Source organism: Papilio polytes, unplaced genomic scaffold (genome assembly GCF_000836215.1).
Source record: "Papilio polytes unplaced genomic scaffold, Ppol_1.0 DF823934.1, whole genome shotgun sequence".
Taxonomy (NCBI): domain Eukaryota; kingdom Metazoa; phylum Arthropoda; class Insecta; order Lepidoptera; family Papilionidae; genus Papilio; species Papilio polytes.
The window spans coordinates 21,201-45,875 of NW_013525270.1; the positions used below are offsets into that span (position 1 = coordinate 21,201).

General features: G+C 34.5%; 2 protein-coding genes across 2 annotated transcripts in view; one reads left to right on the forward strand and one right to left on the reverse strand.

Annotated features, from left to right (window-relative positions):
- The window catches only part of LOC106101947 (nuclear receptor subfamily 2 group E member 1-like), a 17,424-nt gene extending 1,449 nt beyond the window's left edge, over positions 1-15,975 (reverse strand). Inside the window, exons 1-6 of the mRNA XM_013281337.1 lie at positions 15,966-15,975; positions 11,648-11,728; positions 11,419-11,580; positions 1,210-1,370; positions 834-1,013; positions 304-414 (exon numbers count right to left, since the gene is read on the reverse strand). Of these exons, the coding sequence (XP_013136791.1) occupies positions 304-414; positions 834-1,013; positions 1,210-1,370; positions 11,419-11,580; positions 11,648-11,728; positions 15,966-15,975 (705 nt within the window). The remainder of the gene's footprint in view (positions 1-303; positions 415-833; positions 1,014-1,209; positions 1,371-11,418; positions 11,581-11,647; positions 11,729-15,965) is intronic.
- A 4,619-nt stretch (positions 15,976-20,594) lies between these two features.
- LOC106101948 (aminoacylase-1-like) lies at positions 20,595-23,899 on the forward strand. Its single transcript, XM_013281338.1, has 9 exons — positions 20,595-20,745; positions 20,896-21,068; positions 21,333-21,504; positions 21,704-21,850; positions 22,237-22,313; positions 22,492-22,602; positions 22,707-22,802; positions 23,027-23,160; positions 23,635-23,899. The coding sequence occupies exons 1-9, from the start codon at positions 20,595-20,597 to the stop codon at positions 23,897-23,899; spliced, it is 1,326 nt and encodes a 441-aa protein (XP_013136792.1).
- The last annotated feature ends 776 nt before the right edge of the window (positions 23,900-24,675 follow it).

Below are 24,675 nucleotides of genomic sequence, written 5' to 3' on the forward strand. Positions count from 1 at the left end.
GAGCCGAGGGGCGGGGTAAGTCAAGTAAAGGCGAAAAGTCACCCTCAAGCCACCCAATCGCGAGCCCGCGCCGCCCTTAGGCCAAAAAGCCACCTAGCAGTAAGTACACACCCCTTACTTATGTCACATACAAATATTGCATGTTGAGATTACTTTTATACATGTTAAGTGAAATTGTTATAGAGAAGCTAGAATATTAGTACTTATCCTCATAAAAATTAAAATTGGAACGGATTTTCTTAGAAACAAATGTTTAGATTAAATTACAATAGTTATTTTTTTACTAAATAGAGAATAAATTACTTGTAAAAGCTCCCACGTGGGCGCAAGTGGTGCCCCGAACGGACTGGGCGGCGGCCGCAGTAGTGTGGGGTCTCCTTGTAGTTGCAACTGCTTCGCGCTCCACATTAGTTCCTTATTGGAAAACCACAAATATGAAATTGATTTCCGTTATCGTCTTATTATTCGTTCACAACTTCATCCACTTCTTAAACAAATGTGTCATTGAAGACATTTTTGACAGTTCGATGATTTGTAACGTCACACTAAGCTCAAAACTTTGCCTCCAATGAATAATTGATCTTTGAGACTCTTCCCCGCACAAATCAGTTAATTAACAGGCTAGTTTAATTTGCCTCTTTGAAGCTATCTATACTAATATTATAAATAGAAAGGATTTGTATGTTTGTATGTATAAAAATAACTCAAGAACTACTTGGCCGATTTCAAAAATTCTTGCACCATTAAAAAGTTATCAGTGAGACCCATAGACTGTTTCTCACTTTTATTTCCACGCGGACGGAGTCGTAAGTTATAACTTAAGTCTAACTTACTTGGCATTTATCCGATGACATGAGCATGTGCAACAAGCCGGGTGGTGGCGCAAGGAATGGCTCGGCGAGCAGCGGCAGCGGGCTGGCGGCGCCCGCGCCCCCGCCTCCGCCCGCCCCGCTTGACTCCGCAGACGACGCAGCGCTCAGCGGTGCCGGCTCGCTCATGCCGCTTAGACTGAACTATGATTATAATTTTAATCATTAATATATTATAATCAGAATGATAGGATAGATAACATCTTAGCATCAAGGAAAGGTAACCGCACATCTTAAAGATCGCGCAACAATTATTATTTTGTTGGTAGTAAGAGCTGTTCCTTCCTGAGCCTTCTTTGCTCTATAATAACAGTAAATAAATGTTCTGTCTATATATTACTTGGAAGTTAAAGGGCTGCGGCATCGGTGCGTATGGGGAGGGCGGCGACAGCTTGAGCGCGTGCGGCTTGTGGGCATGCGAGTGCGCGAGCGGAGGCGCCAGCGCGCCCAGCCCACCGGAGTGCAGCTTCGGTTTACGAGGACCGCGCTCGTGCTGGACGGCTGACGGAAAGAAAAACCTTCAAGAAGACTGTCTATAAATTCTTGTAATAATAAATAAGCAATGTATTAAATATTAAGTATAGTATTTTTTATTTAGTATTTGGCTTTTTAACAGCATTTTTTTAGTCAAATAGAAAGCGAAATTGCATTTTTAAAAGTCGTTTTAAAGTAACGCCAGCAATGTTTTACACGCTGGATTATGGAGTCGTGAACCGATTATTTGCTGCAGATCCCCGTAAGCCGAGATCGCATTCACCCATAGGCGGCATTACGACCTAGGCGGTGCACACACTGCGCTAATGTTTATTGTTATCGATGCTTGATTATGACTTAACAATGTTAACAATGCGCTTTTTAAGTATAGTTACTTATCTTTTTTTACACTACGTTTGGTGATAGTCAAGCCTATGTAAGAACGAACGCGTATAGTCCGAGGGATTGTAGTAAGATAAAGATTACCGATTTAAAAAATCCTACAGTCTACATAAGACTGCCATATTTTTGGTACGATAGTAGTAGTAGAAATCGTTTTATCATTTCATCTAACTGAACTTTGTAATTTATAGTTCCTCAACAATTTTGCAAATATAACTCTTTTTCACTAACGAAGCACAAAACTTAAGCTGAAACATAAAACTTATTTTAAAATGAAATAACGATAATTTTGCGAATTCCCCAGTGTGTATACCGGGTTGTTTCTGTAATGACGTCACGCAATCAGCTTACCGCGGCTGAGTCCATGAGAATGCGGCCATTGTGCCCGCACATGTCGGCGCATACGCTGCGTTCCCGCGCCCTGTCGAGGCTTAAACCGGCTGAATAGTGCCGCTGGACGCTGGACGGCTTAAATCTACACCGCTCGGGGCTTGCGGGGCGTTTAGTGTCTTTGGAAACATAGCTTGCTGTCATAGTTATATCTAAAAGTCTGCTGCAACCTTACTAACAAATACTTATAGTTCCTCTTAGTATCTACATTTGTTTAATTTTTTTCAATTTCTACTTATTTCAAATTAATTTTATAATTGCTATCTTTAACTAAAGTAAGGTTAATGTTAGTATAATATACGATGTGTAGGGTATTGATTTTATTTAGTTACTACTAGCTTTCGTCCGCGACCCCGTCCGCGTGTAATTAAAAAGACCAAAATTGAGTAGCCTATATGTTAATCCGGACTATCCTCTACATCTACGCCAAATTTCATCGAAATCCATTCAGCCGTTTAGGCTACAAACTTTCGCATTTATGATATTAGTAAAATTAGTAAGAAGTAGGGAGTAAGATTTATATTTGTTTTCTAATTAAGTAAATTAAGGTTCTTCTCTTTTTATTTAAGTACTTTTGGTGCTTGCAAATTAAAAGAGGACCTCATTTACACCCTTCTCAATTAGTCGTTGTTTACCTATTTTAGTATCGATATTATTTTCTTATAAAAGAAGACAATAAAACATTGATAAATTGCGTCGTAGATGCTATACATGTATCGGAAGCTATAATGTTAACCTTTTGTTTATGGGGCGCGTGTAATCCCAAATAGAACACGTGCTTTTTTCTCGGCTTCATCGCCTCCCTTTTGAACTTAATCACATACGAGTTCAACCTTTAACAGTATCGAGTTAACGTTTAATTTTGAATATTCTATTTTACTAAGGGTCATCTAAGCCAAGGGGTTAGTTACGAATGCGAATTTAATGGACAAGATTTTAATTATATTAGAACAAAATTAAGTTTTTGTTTATAAATGATGTATGGCAACGTAAATTACATTAAAATTAAAAAACCACAGCGTGAAATACTTCACGGAATACCATATTTAAAAAAAAACATACAGACGACTTGAGTACCTCCTTCTTTTGGGAAGTCGGTCAAGAAGATTGGCAATAAAATAGATTTTTAAATTTCCACTTTTCGTAGTATGTTGTTAAGAATAATAATAGTTGATGGGTTCAAATAAACATTTACCAATGTGAATACTATTTCACTTTAAATGAAAAGATCAAACATTTTAAATGCGTGCATCTTTTTGATAAATTGATCACGGAAACGTAGACTCGCACGTTTAAGTCTCAGCTAAAGCCGTTGTAAAAAGGCGCTCGTAGAATCACATTTGAAGCGTTTAGGAGGGAGATTTAACTTCAAACATCATCACCAGGAAACCCTTCGCTATAACAAATTGAAAGCAAACAAAACTTTACTTTTCAATTTCTATCTTTTAGTTAATAATGCCCTTAAGGGGTGAAAAAAAGCTACGTAACACTTAAGTGCGCCTATTTAATATTTTTCTTTTTGTATTTCAAAGAAACAAAGCAATATGTTAGCACTTATAGGTTAGAGCTTTTAACGTTAATTATTTAAAAAAAACTATGAATTAAATGACTTCTAATATAAGTTTGTTGTTAGCTTTTAGGACGATCATCACGAAAATTGACCTATAACTTCACCAGAGGCCTAACAACACTGTCTACGTTGTTGTTATTTTCTTAAGTATTAGCTTGCTATGGTGTCTCAGACAGACGGGGTGTTGGCGAATCGTTTGTGTTGTAATGTGCCCACACCAGCGACTTGGGAGGTGGGAGTTGGGTCGGAGAGTACATACGATCTTGCTGCCCGAGTAAATTGAGCTCTGCGGTCGATATTATAGTGATGTTCGCTGAAATATCGACGAGAGAATTATTAAAAGTAATACTTAATTGTTGTAAAGGTTATCGAAATGAATCTACAAATTACTCGACCAGTCACACGTTTGATCAAAGTCAGTGATTGTTCGTAGTGGTGCAACTCTAAACCAACTATTATGCTGTTTTTGGAGTACCAAATGTACATGTTTATACTGCGTTATATAACTTAATGCACTATTTTTAAAAATCAAGTTTTTTTGTTGGGATGTCAAAGCATGTACTTAGATACTGACGGAGTATGTTCTTAAGTTATCCCGTAGACAACTGAACGTATGGTAATTCTTCATAATAAAAAAAAAATTCTCGATATGTTAATAGTCATCCCTTGTGGTAAAGCAAGCGAGCAGGTCGGAGGCGAGCTATGTGGGTTGTGATTAATGACCCAATAATCCCGGCCGCCGCCGCCGCCACTACCGCCTGCCCGGCGAAAGCTTCACGAAGCCGAATTGGTGAATGGTCAAAAGGTTTATTGACTGACGAGCGAGCGCAAGACGTTGTTACCTAACACACCAAGTTAATAGAATATGAAGATGTATAAAGGTGCAAAACCGAATTTACCGAAATACGGAATATAATAATGACATTTCCATTTTTCCCTTCCTAATATTCAGTTTCAAAAAGCCATAAATGTACGAAAAAGTATATCATTTTTCATTTTCGTACTTCGTATAGCATTATCATTTATTACACTTAACATAGTTCTACAAAATATTCAAAGGTTTTTTCAAAATTCCTAAATTGAACGTGATTTGAATTGATTGAATACTGAAGATTTTGTAATCGTAGATGAAGTGCTACGAAAAAGCGTTCGTGTAGACAAAGAGCTACGACGGATATCATGAACGTAAACAAAGTGTTACAAATATTATTGAAAACGAAGAAATGCAAAATAAATGAATGTAGAGCAAAAACTACGAAAGATTTTGTTGAGACGTAATTTTATGTGTCCTTGCCCTCCTTATAAGTTATAGAAAAAACCTTTTTATACATACTACAGTTGGCGTTGAAAACAGTAGGTAGAAAAGTCTTATGGCGTTATTAATATATCAGTCAGTAAGCATGACTCGTAGCTTTTGCAGCATTAACCGCAAACATGACGATAAGGTAATGGTATCAGAAAATATTGACGTGTAAGTTAACCTCTAATACAAGTAAATAGCTTACTGGGTGCGATGAATGCGCGATTTGGTTGTTAATTCACTACCAAAAAACAGTTTGATTGTATATATTTAATTGGATTTAAAGGTATAATAAATCTTACAAATAAACGAACATATTTCAAGTAAAAAGGTAGACAATATCCACACAGTGTCGTGATAAATATTTGACCACAAACGTTTTCGCTCTGTAGATGCGCATCAAAATCATCGCGTGGAAAATATCCGATGAGAGAACGACCCCGTGTTCCGACATTCGTTCCGACGTTAATTCCAGCCGCATTTGTTCCATTACATTTCCGACACAAAGTAGATACGCGTTTGCCGAATTGACTAGGCGGATGAGACCGGGCGAGCGCGGCGGAAAAGGGACGGAGCGAGGGCGGCGACCGAGAGTGAGAGAGACGAAGGATCAAAAGTGAGAAAGATGTATTCAGAAGTGAAATAGTCTGCTGGCTGAGCACATCATCATTAACGAGCCAGAGAGGGCGGAGGGCAGCGAAGAGGCCGAGGGGGCGCGCCAGGTGGCGGCTCCCACGCTCCCTACACCTGCGCGCGATAACGCCCCTTACCGCGCACACCTTTACGGCCTATATCTCCCTACACGTGTATACCATACTCGGGGAATATTTTCGAGTGCACGGACATAAATATGAGAAATATCCAGGTTTTTATTCACCTTCCGCCCGGCGCGCCGCGGCTGTGCCCACCGAGCCGGTCATATAAAGGTCCCTAATAGATGTCCGCTAGTCACTCTAATACCCACACGGCATTATTTTCATTTCTGTTTTCCAAATTGTCATTCTGTATGATGTCTGACGTGCTCAGTACATGGAAAAAGAAGAGGATATTATATAGTTACTTGTCTATGTAAACTTAAAGAAATAAATATATTTGGTCCGAGGAAAAAAAGTATTTTTTTCCTTAACACACCAAATATTCTAAACTGCCATAACTCTAATACTGTACCTTGTAGTAGGGTTCATGTAACTTTACTAAGTACTGGAAATAAATGATGCATAGGTAAAACTAAAGAAAACGTATTCATTATTTTAAAATTATATTGTAAATATCGCATAAAGGGAAGAGACTTAATAGCATTAAGTATAAAAGACAGTTTACGTCTCGACGAAAGTTGTAGCGCCATCCGGCAGCGGTTTGTGAACTTAGTTCGTCGCCGAAGCGGAACAACTCTCAACATCACCGCAATACTTTATTTCAATCCATAGCTTTTGTTTTGTACAATACATTCAATGAGACTCTCTACATCGACATACTTATTTAACTTAACTAACTACAATATAAGTAAGGTAAAAGACCCAAAAGCCGCTAGTGACCCAGTAATTGTTAATAAGACCCTAGTAATGTAACGCTGTTAGATGATTTTACAGTTCATCTGAAAGGAACTAAGTCAGAGGGCTCTCAATACACCATTTTGCTTTGATGTTCATCGGGTCTCTAATCTAATTAGAACACTATAGTTAACGTATATATCTAGTCTCTAGCTTTACTTATATCAAGCATAAATTTTCTATAACTGATTTGTAAATATCGACAAGTTGCCAATAATTAAATCAAAATGTCAGTTTGATCACACTATGTAATAAACTGTAATTAGTTAATGACTAATCTAAAACAATCAGATACAAAACCGCGTGAAATCCATTCAACCGTAATAGGCAATTAATCCTCCATCGCGAACCCATTTAAAATCACGCGAAGTAAGAAAAAATCATTTAGAAACAGATGTATCCGTGGTACCGTTATTGTTTAAATTAATTTTATTATCTATGACATGACAATAATTTGTTCACGCAAGACATTAAAATGAAATTAGATGGGCGAGATTGTTGAGGGGGAGCTAGGGATGAATCGGTTACTGTCAAAATAGAGGTTATATTTGAGATGTGACAACCCTACGCCGGTAAAGCGGTGAATAAATCACATAATCGGATCGAAACGAACGCAGATCAACTATTTATTTATCCTTTGACGTATACTTTTGTACTTCACAAATTTATTTGAATGCTGGTACGATGTTTAGTATGTTTAATAATACTTTTTAGTTAGATAGATTTTATACAAAAGCTGTACATATAGTTGTTAGTTAAAGTATGAAGTAAGTTTGCACAGTTTCCATTTTCATTTTAGAAGAAAGCCTTTACATAAAAGATCACCTTTTTTTACTAATACGACCAGTTTGAGTACATATCGGTAGTTAATAAAACTTTATTCTATCCACAAATTAATCGATTAATTCATAATTACAGTTACATAAGCATAACTAATTTCACTATTATGTCGCAATTGTGAGCACCCTCGGTGCACCCCTCACGTACAGGGGAGCAGGAGGTGTGAACACGTGTTACTGATCCTAAAGCGATCCCAGGAGATGCGATCTATTTCATTTGATACACTTCACTTTGATAGACTCTACAATTAGTGATGGGTTACGGTTATGAAAATTGATATTCTTTATTGTATCTATTGCGCAGGTAAGCGCGAGAAAAAACCACAGAAACATATGTAAAAAAAATGACAATACAATTAAAAAGGAAAATCTTATGGACATAGTATTCTCTATTATACTTACAATAATTCGATATTAAATTAAAGCCTAACTAAACAATATTAATTAAGGTATAGAAAGCACGAAGTAAAACACACGAAAACGGACAGATTCATGAAACGATTCCACGTACAACAACATAAAGAGGCCGGGCGCTGCCAAGCTGTGGGTTTCATTACATTCTAAATACTCTTTTTAGCACAAAAGGACTTCAAAAAGGTAAGCGCACGGTGGAACACAAATCTTGCGCGCGAACCGTTAAATTAAAAATAAATATTGCGAAACGTCAGCATGTTAGGGGTCGGGAAATATCGGGAAAAAATAAAAGAGCGTCAGAATAGCCGCTGTCAGTTCACAGGCGGGGCGAGGCGGGCAGCGGGGGAGCGGAGTGGGTAAGGTGAATCTTTTTGTGAAGTGGAGAGAATTAATTTAACCCGCTGCGGGGTAACCGACATGGCGGTAATTGAAAAGTTGGCCCCTTGTCGGCGGCGGCGGCGGCGGCGCGCCGTCGGCGATACGTCTCCGCGACACTTCGCTAAAAGTGGCCTAAAGCCTTATCATAATTGTGGCCATATTTATATTTTATGCTGTAATTATGTGATTAAAAAAAAACAATAGATTCATGTATATAAACTACGTTGGTTGGTGGTCAAATGTGAAAACTTTAAAAAATTATAACAGAAGTAAGACTTTGGTAGACTCATGTTTTAAATAATTGAAATGTAAAAGAAAAACCTGTAAAATGAAGTTAAGTTCCACCTATAAATGTTTAAATACGCAAGAATGGCACTTTAAATATTCAAAGTAAAAGCTTTTTGATTCCAAAACCCTTTAACTTTTTTAGCGAAATTCAAAAAGTGTCGAAACTTGAAGTAGGCGTTGGCTTGCTCGCAGTTTTCATTGATTTTAATTTAATTTTCGCAAAGTTAAATTGGGGATTACGTCTATTTTATGGAAGTGATTTTCGAGAGATTCCGTCTTTTGTTTATATTTGTTAAATACATTTTTGGAATAGATCGACTACTACTACTGCTTCTGACCTTTCTGTAAATAATATAGCTTATATTGTGATCTGTTAAGTGGAACGAGACAAAATGTCTGTCTGTACCTTGATTAATTTACCGAGTTAATCCATTATTCCGCGGCTGCGGCCGGTAAGCGACCTAGTCGAAGTGAAAATGCATGAATTATAAATAGCTATCGGCTTACTCTGCTCTCGCTGGCGTGGCGCTGCCAGCCGAAGTCGTCTCGTTCCATTGTTACATAAAAGATACATACTGCAGAGAGCCTAGCACGAAAATTTACGAGAAAGTATTGGTCGTCATTGACGTTTATATGAGATAGCTTGTGCTCTCGTGAAATTGTATCATAGCCTATGGCCTAAATCGGCCTAGTAGGTTTTATGTAAATCAAATACATACGAAAGTACAAATCTTTCCTCTTTATAACATTAGCACAGATATAGATTTGTCGCCGCAAAAACCTTATACAAAGCTGGTCAATATTGTCATGAATACTTTATCACAAACATTCGTGCTAGATTCCCCATTACGATGTATTTACAGACACAATACGTATGTATTACTAGCTGTTACCGTGCGGCTTCATCCGCATTAAGTTATGAAAATTTTATGTTATTGTTTACATTTGTCAAATTATCAATAGCAAATGTCAAAATGACATGATATGACAAACCTTGGCAATCTTGCTTCCTTGGTGTTGGCAGCAACTTATGGTCTATTTTCCACATTAGGGCTTTTATCCAAAATATTTAACCCCTAAGTTTAATGGCGTGAAAATTTATATCTTAAAGCGTGTCGTAAGTGTAGGGCTTTTTATTATATAAAGAATTATTCAAAAATATGCTGTAATTGCTGACATCTTAGGCAACAAAGAAATGTGTGTTTACGCTTTATTATAATAGTATAGATAACAGTTATGATGAGTCTTTTAATTTTGTTACTGTTGAAATTAAAAAAAATGGTGACGGAATTTCATCGAAGAGAATACTAAAGTAAAAAATCAAATAAGTAACTAAGTTATTGAATACTCTTAAGGCCATTAGCACGAGCAGAGCAGGTGAAGTATAACACTATGTATATCTATAGGCTGATATTAGTGGCTTCTTACTATCTCAGTGACGTAATTAATTCGACACTGATTGTTCAACTGACTACATTAGGCTTTATATATATGTGTAACGCGGTAGTATACTGTTGGCCGAGCGGCAGCGGAGTCTAAGTTTCGTGAGGGCGTATAATTACGCGAGCGAGTAAACATATAAAGGTAATCCGGGTCGCGGCGGCACAAAGTGATGCTCGTGAATTATTCAGCGACGGCACCTGCGCGCCGACCGCAGTGTGCGAGGGCTACCTAACTGCTGTACGAATCCACTGTGCAAAACTCTAATTCTTACCTCTTAAATGTTAGATGTTCTACGAACTTTTGTGGTCTTTTTTCAACACGAAATGTACGTTCATAAGGTAAATGTAATGCGCCAAAGAAGTAAATTTTATCACTACTAAGGTCTATGAATCCCTTCAACCCTACAAAAAAACGCGGTGTAAAGTTAAACTTAAAAATAAACAGAATATAAACAAAATGTCCACTAGTATTTGCGTATACTCAGTTTATTCCTAAGCTAAACTTTATACCGCGTTTATTTGTAAAGCTGTTAGAGATATCCGAAAAATCATCGTCCGGTTACAGGTACATAAATGTATTAACATTGTTAATACAACCAAAATTTGCCTGAATTGTTTGAGATGTTGAATGAATGAGAAATAATATCTAATTTTTGAGTGTCAGCCCTGAGTGATTGTGCCAAGTTTTAAGGCAACGTAAAAGGCTTTGTCACATGGTGAGAGATATCGCACGACTTGTGGCGGACGCGGTGCACTATGAATATTCAATTATTAACGAAATTATGCTTAATTATCCAGATTTTGCGATATATGAAAATTCGAGGGGAATTGTTGTTGCACGAGTTTCAGAATGTTATAAATACATAGATACTGGATCATATACAAGTGATAGATTTTAATTATTATTTAACGAAATCATGTCGATAAATATTTACGTATTATTGAGTTAAAAAACTCATAGTATCAATTGTTAGCAATAAAAATAACACACTATACAACGAATACATAGTTTTCTAAAATGTTTTTGCTATATTACATAAAAGTAATAAATAAAGATAACAAAGGACTGAAGGAGGTTATATCAGATGTATGGAGATGGCGTAATGACGGATGTATCGTCCGCTTCGAATGGGGCTGGCTGGCAGTTGTCACCGTATTTATTACATTCAGTATATCAAATAGAGCACAAAGCGACCTGCTGGGAACGTGATCGAAACAGTAACAAAGCATTTTCTTTATACCCTCTATGTTTCTTACAATCTTACGTTACTTGATAGAATTTGTTTCTTTTAACAAGCATGTAGGTAGTTCTATTTATCTTATCTTGGATTTTGTAATTAATGACAAATAGCGGCGGAAAAGCATTCTCATGTATATACCATAGTTAATCTTTTTAAATCTAATAGTTTAGTGTTGATTGATTTTGAGCTACTTATAGGGATAGGGACTTATATAGGGACGAGTAATATGTGATGTTTGTATTAAAATAAGAAATATCTTACCATCTTTGTTCATATTGGCCTGGAAACACTTAGCAAGTCTGCATGCGCGACATTGGTTGCGATGTGTTTTGTCGACAGGACAGCGGCCCTTCAACTCGCCGCCCGCTTTGCAAGTGTACACGCGGTTCCTGTGTATCGATCGCTTGAAGAAACCCGAACACCCTGCACATAAAACTTCATTAAGTCGGTGAGTATATTACTTATAACAATTTTCTCTGGCGAGACTTACCGTCGCAGCTGTAGATGCCGTAATGTTTGCCGGAGCTCCTATCCCCGCATACATTGCACGGTATGTCCAGTAACCGGTCACCTGATAGAAATTAACAAATGTTTTATAAAACGCGTATTCCTGTGATATAAAATTGTATGTAGTTTCAATATTGAGTTTGTCAGCAGATCATATGATGTTCTTGTCTATGAATAATGCGGTAGTGCCTTTGCCACTTGTTATGTTGTTTATTCTTTAAAGATTCTGTATTATACTGCCTTATTTTATATCTATAACAATTGTATATTTATTTTGAAAGAACAGAAGTGTACAATTGCTTGGTGATCATTAAATCTACTCCGTTTCCTCACAAGAAATGTTTATCTATTAATTGACACTTCCGCCCACCGACGGGCGCCCCCTTTGCCAAAATAGATTAGTCAGATTACAACAATCTCGCTAATAACGTTGGTGTTTTTGTTCCGTTTACAGAAACCTTCCCCTTCAGTCCCTTTTCCTCAACGCTTACAATGGACTACATTTACACCGTGTCGAAATTTGTCTTTATAGAAAGACGTTGCGAAGGCCTTTTAAATATTACTCTTTAAGTACTATGTTGGCTCAAATTTGTGAATCTATTATTTTTAAAGCATTCATAAAAAATCAGTATAATCTATAAGATCAATTACCTACTTATTATCATTTCATAACGTTAGACCATAATTTACAAATTCGAAATTAAAGATACTTAAATGTTTAATATCTCAATAGCAGCACAGAGAGAATATAACATTTCATGTTAAAAAATAAACATGAAAATGTTACGCTACTGTGTAAGAAGAGGTCGTCTATAATACCAAGAATCCTTTCTAAAGATCTTTTCTTTCCTCGGCGAAATGGACTTAGACGACTTTAGTGATCGTCTTTGGGGCCTCTGAGAAAAGCCGCGAAGTGTCGTAATTATCTCCTTTCGTTTCGCCTCCAAAAGGATTTTGTATCAAAAAGAATTTACGAGATTAGCTCGCTTTGAATGAAAAAAATTAAGCGTTGCCTTTCATCCATAAAGCGATTGTGGATTTTTCTTACGTAACAGTTTAATAAGATGAATGAATTAAACAGGAATTATTTAATATTTTGAGGTAAATAGAAGTATAAAATTAAAACATAACCTGCGAATTCGTTCGGTAATCAATACCTATTCAGTATTTAGTACCTACGATTTATTTTTATGATAATCTGTATTTGTGACCAACCATTGTTTAGTTGAGTTTAGATAGTAGTTATTTTATTATCTCAATGTGGTTGGTGTTTATTTCATTTTTATAATCATTGAAATGTAAACGTGATCAAAGTGTTAATTTGTTTCATTTAACAGCCGTGACGGGGGACGATGGGGTGAACGTTGCGTCCGACGCGTAATACGCGCAAAATTACCGACGCCGTGTGAAATGCAACACTCATCCTAATACCTAAACACATTAATTGTAGATATATTTAGTTACATTCATTGCAGTCTTCGTTATACGCATCTATTTGTATTTAATAATAAATTACTAGGCCTATTTTTGATATCTATTGTTTGTTATAATTATAATGTTAAAAATACACTCAAACACTACTGGATTTCATGACTTTTTGACCGACTTCCCAAACGTACTCAATTCGTCGATATGTTTTTTTTTTAATTTTTTTTTATGTGTGTTACGGCATAACTCCGTCGCTAGTGGACCGATTTGGATAATTCTTTTTTTTATCCGAATTACCTTTCTACATTGACTGACACCGACATCAAAGTAATAATAATTGTACAATATAGACATAACAGTTACAATAAGGTAGGTTTACTATTTTCAAGGAATTATTTCGTTACTTTTTAGTGTACTGTTTTTTGAGAATATTTTGTTTTTAGTATTTTTTGTTTTGTTTTTAGTGTATTTTGTTTGGAAGCCGTGTTGTTTTTTTATTAAAAAGTTTATTTATTGTCATTATCTATATTATCACTACCAAACACTTACCAATCTACTAATATTTATTAGTATATTACTTTTAAGCTAGTCAGATAACAAATATACTACCAATGGTCGAAACCGTAACCATTTTTATTAACCCGAAGAAGAACTTTTTTTTTCAAATTTTTAAATATTTTTAATTTAATTTAATTTTTAAATATATGTCCATTTCAATATGACTTTCCGTAGGTTGTTAAATTTTTAAAGGATAGGCGACATGAAATTCTTGCGATGGTACTTTGCTGTTTTTAAAATCAACTTAACTGAATTCACTATAACAAGTTAGTTACACTCAGTTTGTCCTTTCCGTCTGAACTTAATAAATAACTAAAAGTAAATAGCACAAAACAACTTTTTATTTAGGTTCTATTATCCGTAACATAAATATTTAGCCAACGCTTTCCGCATACTATGTGTTAGAAACCCACAATTTGGTCAACACAGCATTTGTTAACCGTGTATGAATATAAATACAAGTATAAATGCTTGCGTTTGTTGAGGATTAGTATGAAATAATTAGGAGTTAGAAATAGTTAGGATAGTTTCAATATTTTAACGTAAATAAAATCAATATTAGCGTACTGGAGAATCTGTAGTATCACGGTAGAAACAAGAATACGTTTTCTTTGCACAATTTTATTCCGAAAGAAAGCCTACGAGGTTTTAACTTTTAAGGCAGTATTTAATATTAAAGTGAAAAGGATCAACTCAATAAGTAATTTGGATTTACATATCAGATCGTATGTTGATCGCCAAAGTTTCTGAGATGTGGGCTTGCAGTAGGGGTTCTCAATTTGGTTGTGTTTAAACTATACGGGATGTTTCAACCTTGCAAGTTTAATAAATGTCACTTAATATTAATTTATGAAATACATGAAATACTTATTTTATTTACCTAGACTTTTTTAGTTACATTAGGCCATTTGTGAGCTTTTTTTCACCGCCCCTTGCATTTATTTTATACACAATACGTCCCATATGGAAAATGCTCTGTTAAATAAACATTGAAAGACAATGACTAATTTCATTAGTTTTGGTTACTTTAACATAACTTTTTTCTATTTGATTTTAAATCTTATATATGTACATTTTAGTTTTGAAACAAATTAAAACTCTCTTCGTTGAACTAGTGTTAAGAATCAAGGCATTACATAAGAAAGAAAAATAAAACAAGGGTGTAAAACAAACACGATGTAGATGAAATAGTGTGGGGTGTTCCAAGTTTCGGGTCCGTCCCTAAGTTACGTTTGCAAGGAGCCGCGCTTTGTTTCACTCCGCTCGTCTTCGGATCGTGTTTGCACGCTCATTGTAAACAATAGAGAGCTTACGGGAGATCTCGCACGGACACGGAATAAGTCATCATAGTGCTGTCTGAATATTCTGTAATGTTTCATAGATATTTTCATATTCATTTCATGTATATATCGAATTGTTGTGTTTTAATGACCAAAAGGCTCATATATACAATATTTGAGTCTTTGATTTTTCATGATAAAAAATGAAGTAATTTACGATTCAATTTAAAACGCTATTTTCAATTAAAACTTTTTGCGATGATGAATTGCACTTAAGCATTCGACATTATTGTGCAATATCTAAGTAGGTAGGTAATTCAACAGAAGACGACTAAAAAAAAATATTGTAAAAGTTAGTTACACGTAGTAAGTAACAAGCAAGTTACAAGTAGCAATTAGTCATAATGAAACTTAATAAAAAGGTTTACTTTCATTCAGTTAAACTAACTTATGGAATTATTCGTGCCGACGCTTCCGTTTCCGTCGGGCGCTAAGTTACTTTTAAAGAAGCTTAAGTTTGACACTTTAGGTATTCACATTACAAGACTCATAATTATCTTACTCTCTGTAAGGTTGCTGTTGATACCAGTAAATAAATAAATAAAGCTAACCATATTTAGTTCAGCCGAGGATTTTTACCTTTAACTTACTTTTTGCAATTTCTTGAATATTGACTTTTTAAATAACTTTAATTAAAGAATATTCATATGTATGTAAGAAAAGTCAAAAAGGATAGGTAACTTATTGACTGTTTGGGAATAAATTAAAATCTGCACAGAAAGCTTAAATTCCATGGCTATTGGTATGTAAACTTGTTTTACCTTTTAGATTGTTTAATTTTTAATAAATAATAAGTTAATTTAAATGTCCTTTAAACATCGGTGTTATTGTAGCAATTTGAAATAAGGACATGATGCAAATGTCATAAAACTTGAGTGGTTATAGTTTTAAAGTTCTCTCTATAGTGTAAAGCGGTTTATTTTTTTTTTTGCTATTTATAAATTGAACCAAGTGCTTCACCAGGATTATTCTTACCTGTACCCATCTTTCGGAAAGCCGTCGCCGGCGTCCGCTGCTTCTCCCAAAATGAAGACAGCTCGAATATCTCTACGTACAGTCCATATAAAAATCACTAACACATAACTAAAATTAAAATCATAGTTTTGATCGTTAAAAATTACAAATACACGATTGTATTTTTTTATTAATTCGTATTTAGTCTATGATAAAAATAATTTACATAATAAAAAAAATATACACAGTACGCGATGAGTGACTTTTTCTCGGTGACTTCACCACACGGTGGCGGCTTTCGACAGACTGCTCTGATAATTGTGATCTTTGAAGCCGCGGAGATCGCGAGTCACATCATCCCCTGATTACATCGAGAACCACCCCCTGAGAGAGACGGCGGTATAGGCATTGAGGTAGTGCGAGGGTGACGGCTGCGAGCACATCTTGTGTCCCGGTCCACAGGCTACATTGTCAGGGCTCGCGCGGCTCCAAGCTGACCGTATTACGTGCAAACATAATGAATAGCCCAACGCATTGATACAGTATAAAACGATTGTTTAATTTTATAAAATACTGTATTTTTTTTTTACTTCATTTTACAAACTTAAGTGTATCAGGGTATACTACGGTTTTAATATATTAAATATCTATCGTATATATTTCCGGTAATGCAATATATACATACATAGTAACATTAACAAAATGTTTTTTTTTATTTAAAGTTGATTAAAAATCAAAGTATTTTGTAGGAAATTAATAACAGGGAATTACATCGGATAACAATTATTTTTATTATCCTTTCATGTCTTTAGAACTAAAAAGTTTTAGGTTTTTTGTAAAATGAATACTATGTGAAGCGTAACGTAGTAAAATTTTTAGTTTTAATAGTTAACATGAGTATTGTAAACATTAAAATGTCAAGTGAGGCCAGGGCAAAGGGGGAGCATTTATCGTGCTTGCGGCCAATCAGAGTCGCGTCCGTAGCGGGGGCGGCGCCTCGCAAGCTGGCCGCCTCGGCTACAGCGAGCTACGTCGGCGACGACCGCTACGGGGAGCTACGAAAAGTCGCCACGTGTGCCTCGACATTATATCGTAGACAGGTGTCTTTATAATTGGGGTTCCTCACACTTATGATAGAATTAAATAAATTATTTTTAATTTGCTAAATTAAAAGTAAACATTAAAATGCTCATGTTTAAAATTAGCTTAATATGATGGTATAATGGGTGAACTTAGCAATAAGATTTTGGGTAAAATAGAAATTTTCGAAATAAATTTAAATTAGTAGAAACCGTGATCATGATATTACACAATTCTGACATGCCCCTTTCTTGTTTTTTAAGTATAATAAAAAAATACTTATACTGTAATCTTTTTACATACTTAATACTTTTTAAGAAATAGTGTATTTTCTACTTGACTAGTTTCATAGGAAGTTTGTTGAAATTTTACAAGACACTTATATTTTTAGAATATAGAAATTCGTGATTAAGTGAAATTGTTAGGGATCATTAGTATTAACTTGAGTACATACATACGAGCTTGTTGGTTTAAGGGAGGCGCTCGCTACAAGGAAGCCCGCACGTGACCTGTTTGCCAGAAAAATGCACACTTTCATCCCAGTCTCTGTGTAAATATTTATTTTACAAATCTCACAATCGCACATTATAATCGCATCGGTTGCTTGAACTACAATTGTATTACTAATTTGACAAAGTAAACAGTTGCTAATACCGTACTTAAACTTTATCGCTTATTCCAGGATTTATTAAACTTACCATGTTTTTTTGGTTTTTCAAATATGCCATAGGTCAGTTTCATCGATAAGATATTTGAAAATTCCCAGAATAAAGAATTAAAAACTTTCTTACGAATTTTAAGTACGTCAAATTGTAAATTTTTGTATTTGGTATACACGATATTTGTAAATAGTAATAATAGTAGAAGTATATAATGAATTTCGGTAAAATATTTTGAATCGTGAGATATTCCCACGTATAAACCCTTTCAAATTAAAAAAATAATAAGCAAAACAACGAATGAAAAAATTTAAAATAGACTGGACAGTGTTTCTACAATTGTTAATTTTAAATAAAAACATATGCGCAGTTGACGTGTCGGAAAGGGTGACCCTTGGCGTCGCGTGAGTTGGCAAACACTTGAGTAATGTGCGCGTGCCGGCCTATTGTACGTCCGGTCCTTTATAAGCCCCATTTGAACAGACAATAAAACAATTCTTAAAGCGGTTTTAACGCAACCAACGCCTTTATTTTTGTAACATCTTTTTACAATTATGAACGATTATTTTTAAATAAACATTAAAACATTTATTCAAAGAGGGCGGAACAGATTATGGAATTCCAAAACCAACCAACCAACTAGAAACATTTCTTAATTATTCTTGTCTTTACTAATGTCATAAAAAAAAGATTTGTATTTTTGTATTTATTACAATATATCAAAAACTACTGCTATGATTTCAAATTTTTTACACCGTTGTTACTTACGAGTAATTCTTATCAGGGAGTAACATAGGTTATATTTTTTAATTGTTTTTTAATTTCACGCGGACGAAGTCTCGAGCAATAGCTAGTATTTTATATTTATTTTCGTATAAAATTCTATAGAGAGTACAGCTGTGATTTCCATACGAATTCGCTTTCACCTTTTGAATGACAACTCATTCAATATGAGACACCGCACCGCTACCCTTCGTTTATCGTCATTAGCGCTCGGTTACGCAAAGAGCTGTTTTCTACATCGATCTACGAGTAAAAGCAAAGGCAGTTTTTATTTGTTTTTCAGCTTTTATGTATACTTTAGAATAGAAAATGGTACTATATCATTTTAGAGTTATTGAATATGAGCAAAACAAAAACAACAAACTAAACAAAAACTGAGCAATGTATGTAATGTAACAAAAGTATGCCCTACTCAAACTGTTATCTATCAATGTTTTAAATTTTATCCAGTTCAGCTCAGTCGTTTTGGAGATAATTGGTAACGAACATCTATCCAAAATTTCGATTTTCTGGTAGAGATACCGCATCCATTTAATGTCAGGCACTTCCATGTCGTCAGTCGCTCTTACCGGTGCGATGATACACACCTGCAGTTGTGACAAATGAGCACTACGGGCAAAAATCGCGCCGCGCCCGCCTCTCTTGCTTGAATTAATTCGTCTTACGGTGTCTCTTAGAGCGTCATTCCTGAATCAAGCCTTATGTAATGTACAGAGTGGGCAGACATAATAAACGTATTAAATAATTATTGTCCAGTCTATACTTAAAAACGAGGAAAGCATGTTACCCTTAGTAACTAAACTAAATATGTTTCACTAAAGTTTCGGAAACTTATTAATAATAAACATTGATTAGTATAGAAGAAAGCAATAGAAAAATCACAATAGAACAATACAGTTGTATAAACGTTCTGGATATCACAAATAAAGGTTTGCGGTTTAAAATATATTATTAGAATTAGTAACAGAATCAGCTTAACAGCCAAAGAATATATTATTCATTTTTATACTTATGATTTATAATAACATTTTAAAACTGTTCCTGTCTAAAGTTTAGTAGGTCGCAGTGCTCGTAGCTGGCACTTAGTAGCCCGCGGCACTCTGATTTATGTTTGGGCGACATCGAGTCGCGACAATTTATTTCAATTAACGCTTTACCCCTGGAGGCCACGTCACAATTGAAAGAGTGTCGAATGAGCACACCTAACTAGAAATACATGTACACTTTAGATCCTGTAGTTTATAAAATTATTCAAGTTATAGTAGAGAATTTTGGTTTTTATTTATCATAGATCAACCATTCTCGAATACTCTTTCATTCTACATTAATCTTTAAATATTATAAGATCGACATTTTGTCAGATATCAATTGTTGTTTAAAATAAAAATGTTTTCCTGATTCATTTGTCCAAAAAAGACGACAACAAATACTGATTTGGTCAAATATTTTTTCCATTGCGTTAAACGGTTTGCTTTGTGAATCCCGATTATACCGTCGAATTCATTTGCTCGTTAAAAGCGTGACTATTCTCAAATCCAACGACGCTCGGCAAACAGGAGCGGCCGCTCGCGAAAAAGTCCTTTTAAAAATGTTGCGGCACGTACGGGAAGGAGGGCGTCCATTACGGCAAAGTGCCGCTTGTTGATTTAGAGATTTAGATCAAGGCGAAAATGATTTTTGTCGAACTAAATATGTTGACCTAAAAATGGTTACATAATACTTAGAGGTCAATAAGTACGAACAAGTTGGTGAAAATTATATGCAACGAATGAAATTATTTTTACATTCATTTATTTTTGGAAGGATATCGGATTTAATTTCATTATATATTCTGTCCTTGAATAAATTCAGATTAAGATGCGAGTAAATAAAAATTAAAATTGTTAATTAGTAAGTAGCTTGCAAAAATGAAGTTATCAACTGCAATGTGACTTACCGGTTTTTTATCCTGAAAGGAATTAAAAAAAATATTCGCTAATTATACACGGTGTTATGTAAGTAGATAATTTTTTTTATTTACGTAACCTTATCATGTAATGATGCATGTATTTAATAGGAAGACGTGAAGTTTTATTTTTTCAATTTAATTACCTTTGCGTACCCACATTAATTTTGTATGTCAGCCAACATGTTAGACATCAAAGTTCTGCTGTGGCTCTGTATTGTGAATATCCATGTTATTAAAGCGTCACTACCGTGCCCGAAATATCTCTGTACGTCGGAAGTGGAAAGATTACGTGACTACATCAACATAAGAACTACGAGAGATAAAGATTTAAGTAAGTATTAAATTCTTTTTACACATTTAATAGGTTAATAATATATTTATCTCTACCCGTTGTCTGAAGTTAGCGTATAAACTGGTTAACAATAATTATATTTAATACTTTATGAAATAGAAAAAAAGTATCAAGATCGTTTGTTTCCAGGTCAGGCTGTAGATTTTTTGAAGAGGTTAGGAGCAGAACAAGGTGTAGAGGTAACAGTGTTTGAGGCCAAATCCAACTATCCTATAGTGATATTGAAATGGCCGGGACAGGATCCTACATTAAAAAGTATTGTTCTTCTTTCTCATTTGGACGTCAACTCAGCTTGTTATGAGGTATTTAGTTTGTTTTATTATTTAATATCACAAATGATATTCAAGTCAACGGATCTAACTTGTAACAAGTACCTTTTAATTATTTTTTGTGTTTAACAAGCAAAAAAGAAAATTGTAAACTATTGTTTGTTATTGCTTTTATTCTTCTGAGAATTAAAAGAAATTAAAGAATCAGCAAAGATACGAAATCTAAAAGAGACCCCTTTTTAATTAGTATAGGGATTTGTAAAATAATGTATCAATAATGTTAAATTATATTTCTAGGATGGTTGGAAATATCCTCCTTTCTCTGGTGAAATCACTGATAACTGTGACATCATAGGACGAGGAACTCAAGCACAAAAATCTTTAACATTACAACATTATGAAGCTCTAAGTCGATTGAAACAAAATAATGTAACTCTACTTCGAACTGTTTATATAGTTGTAACATCAGGTTTGTTTTGAAATTAAATATAGAGAATTAGCAGATATCCTGATACGTTAATTAATGTAAAACGACTGAAAGCAGTATGGATTAATTCTGTTAAAAATGATTTGATGAGGGAAGTAATTTAGATACAAAGACAGCTGATAGAGATGCATGGAACTTAATGATGATTCATAAAAATAATGAAGACTTGTTCTAATTTCAGATCAAACAATTGGCTCTAGTTATGGTATACGGCAGTTTATTAAAACTAAAACCTTTGAAAACATGAACGTAGGCTTTGTATTAGGTGTGGGAGGTCCAAGCCCCCAACGGGTAATCTACCTGTATAATGAATTTAAAACAAAGTACGGTATGTAAATACTTATGGAATTATTAAACGATATAATCTGTCAGTTTCATCTTATATAATTATATTTCTAGTAATAATTATTGCAGTTTTGTTTTTTTAGAAGACAATGTAAGAAAGGACAATACATATTTATTAGTACAAATTTTGGATTTCTGAAGTAGACACACCGATTTTAACGTGTTTAAATTATGATCTCGCTGAGCTTTCACGTAATATAACGAACACATGGCTACATGGAATAGCGAAACAACAACTGCCCATAGACATCCATCATTGCAAATGCGTAAAATAAGAACTCTTATAATAATTACCGTTTATATTTATTTTAGAATACTTGTAGTTGATTTATGTATTTTTGTTTTGGTAAAAATCTGACTCTGTTACAGTAATACGCATTGATTGTTATGGACCGTCTTCCTCTAGTGCTCGTATACCACGTCTCAACAGTACTGCAGTAGAAGTGGTATGCCATAAAATAATAAATTTCTAGCATGAAAACTAAAATAAAGAGAATGATCTAACATTGATGCATATGATGAGGATAATATAGCCATTATAAAATACATAGAAAACAATAAAATACATCAACTAACAAAATGAGTGGCAAAGTATTCTCGACTAACGCTAGTAATTTTTTTTAGTGTGAAAATGTCTTTAGATCTTACAATCGCTACAGAGAACAGCAATACAGACTGTCGTTGAGAAGTAACAATTTTGGAGATTACACAGTGATCAATTTTGTTGGAGGACGGGTGAGTATGCAGATATTTATGTTTCATTCTAGTTTCGTTATATTTGAAAATATTATGGATGGAATGATAATTGGATGGATTGGATGGAAAAATAATTGTTCCAGAACCTCATAGAATACGATGTAGTACCAGCGCATCTTAAAGTCTACTTTGCAGCTTACTTGGCTTTTGATACCTCAGTCGAAGATTTCATTGAACTTGTAAGTTTGACTTCTTTTATATATTAACGGATCTTCCGGCTCAGAACAAGTTGACATTTTCCAAAAATGTTCCATAAAGAATAAATTTGAAATACAAATCACTCAAACTCTATGTAACATTTTAAAATTTTAACCCAACAAGCCATACTCTCAGTGAAGCTAGAATCATTTTATAAAAATGGGAATATTTTTTCTTACTAAAAACTATAAATAATACAACACAGGTACGTGGATGGGTTTCGGCTGCAGGTGGAAATATAACAGTCAGTTCAATCTACAAGGAAAAGGGTATTTATTATACTAAGACTGACGACAGTAACCCTTACTACGTCGCACTACAAAATGCTTTCGATGATCTGTGAGTAAAGTTAACACTTCTACTGCCATCATCTAGTTTATATTAACATGTAAAAATTGTACTGGCATTGAACTTGCTGGTATGTTGTACGACGAGAGGATAGGGACATAAACTAGAATGCGGATGGCTACAAAGGTAGAGAAAGACTGAAGAAAGTATGGATGGATTGTGTGAAAGAGAATATGCTTAAAAAGGTATTAAATACGACGGCTTATAGAAATAGAAGAGTGGCATATACTGTGCCGATCTTTTGTAGGGACACGGGCAAGTTGATGATTGAACTTGGTGGCATAGTACGAAAATCGACAAAATAGTCGTATCATTATCGACATTATCATTGTACTATACATCCGATAATCATAAGCTCTCTGTTTTCTTTACTGCCCGTAAGAGCCTTACGATTAAATTAGCAGGAGACATCTATAAGCATTAACTTATTGTATTCAATTATAATATTTTTTTTATAATTTTCAGAAATATATCATTTGAAGTTGTCTCTTCGGCAACTACTACGGACACGACATTTTTGGTAAACGCCGGTATACCAGCCTTTGGATTGTTCCCAGTACTAGATACACCGCTGCTTGTTAACGCGGTCAATGAACTGTTGCCAATACGCAGTTATTTAGAAGGAATAAAGATCTTAAAAGTTATAATTTCGCGTCTAGCTAACATACCTGATGAGAAAGTTGGAGATGATCCACGAGAGTACTTAATTTCATCAAAAACTCATAAGTAAACAGTGTTTATGAACTTTGGAAAATTATGTAAATTGTTTTTATTCAACAAAATAAGACGTACAATAAAAAGGTTTTAAAATGTGATGGAGTTTTGTGATTAATTCCTTATAACTTTAATTCTTTTGCTTTATGCTGCTATTAGGAAGATGTACAAACACTATAAAACCCTTGAAAACAATAATAAACATGTTATTAAAGTGAGTAAAATTAATAATGCGGTTTTGTTTGGCGTTTGTTTATCTTTTTTCCTGAAATACCAATAAGTGCTCCAAAGCTGCATTCATTACCTAAGTTTGGTACCTGATATGTTTAAAATCAAATTCAAGTTGTTTAAAATATTAGCCTGATATAACTCTTTTCTGAGATCTTTAAATTAGGCCAACTTTATTTACCAAAACAAAATCATAGTAAACAATGTTTTTTTTAAAATACAAAGATTAATTAGATATTGGATACCAGGGCCTTATAGCTTTCCTTATACTAGGGTTAATTTCAGTGGCGCCCTTTACCTTATATGTGAAAGTAATTTGTAGACATGTGAACACCCGTCCTGTTAGATGTCTTGAGTAGAGGCCAAACTGTACCCTTATAGCATTACTTTTCTTACACTTTGGCTCTCAAAATACCAATGGTCGCAAATACAGATCACTAACAAAATGGTATATTTACCCATTGTAAGCAACGAATCTTTGATTGAGAAATGGGTTTGCAATTCAAGGTCTATAGCTAAGCTTTCATTTATTTCAAACTTTATTATTCAGGACCTCTGAAAGAT

Bases quoted from the DNA above. Each gene is read 5' to 3' on its own strand.
- LOC106101948 (XM_013281338.1), top strand. From the start codon at position 20,595: ATGTTAGACATCAAAGTTCTGCTGTGGCTCTGTATTGTGAATATCCAT. The intron at 21,069-21,332 runs GTATTTAGTTTG...TTATATTTCTAG, and splicing joins TCAACTCAGCTTGTTATGAG to GATGGTTGGAAATATCCTCC. The intron at 23,161-23,634 runs GTGAGTAAAGTT...TATAATTTTCAG, and splicing joins CAAAATGCTTTCGATGATCT to AAATATATCATTTGAAGTTG.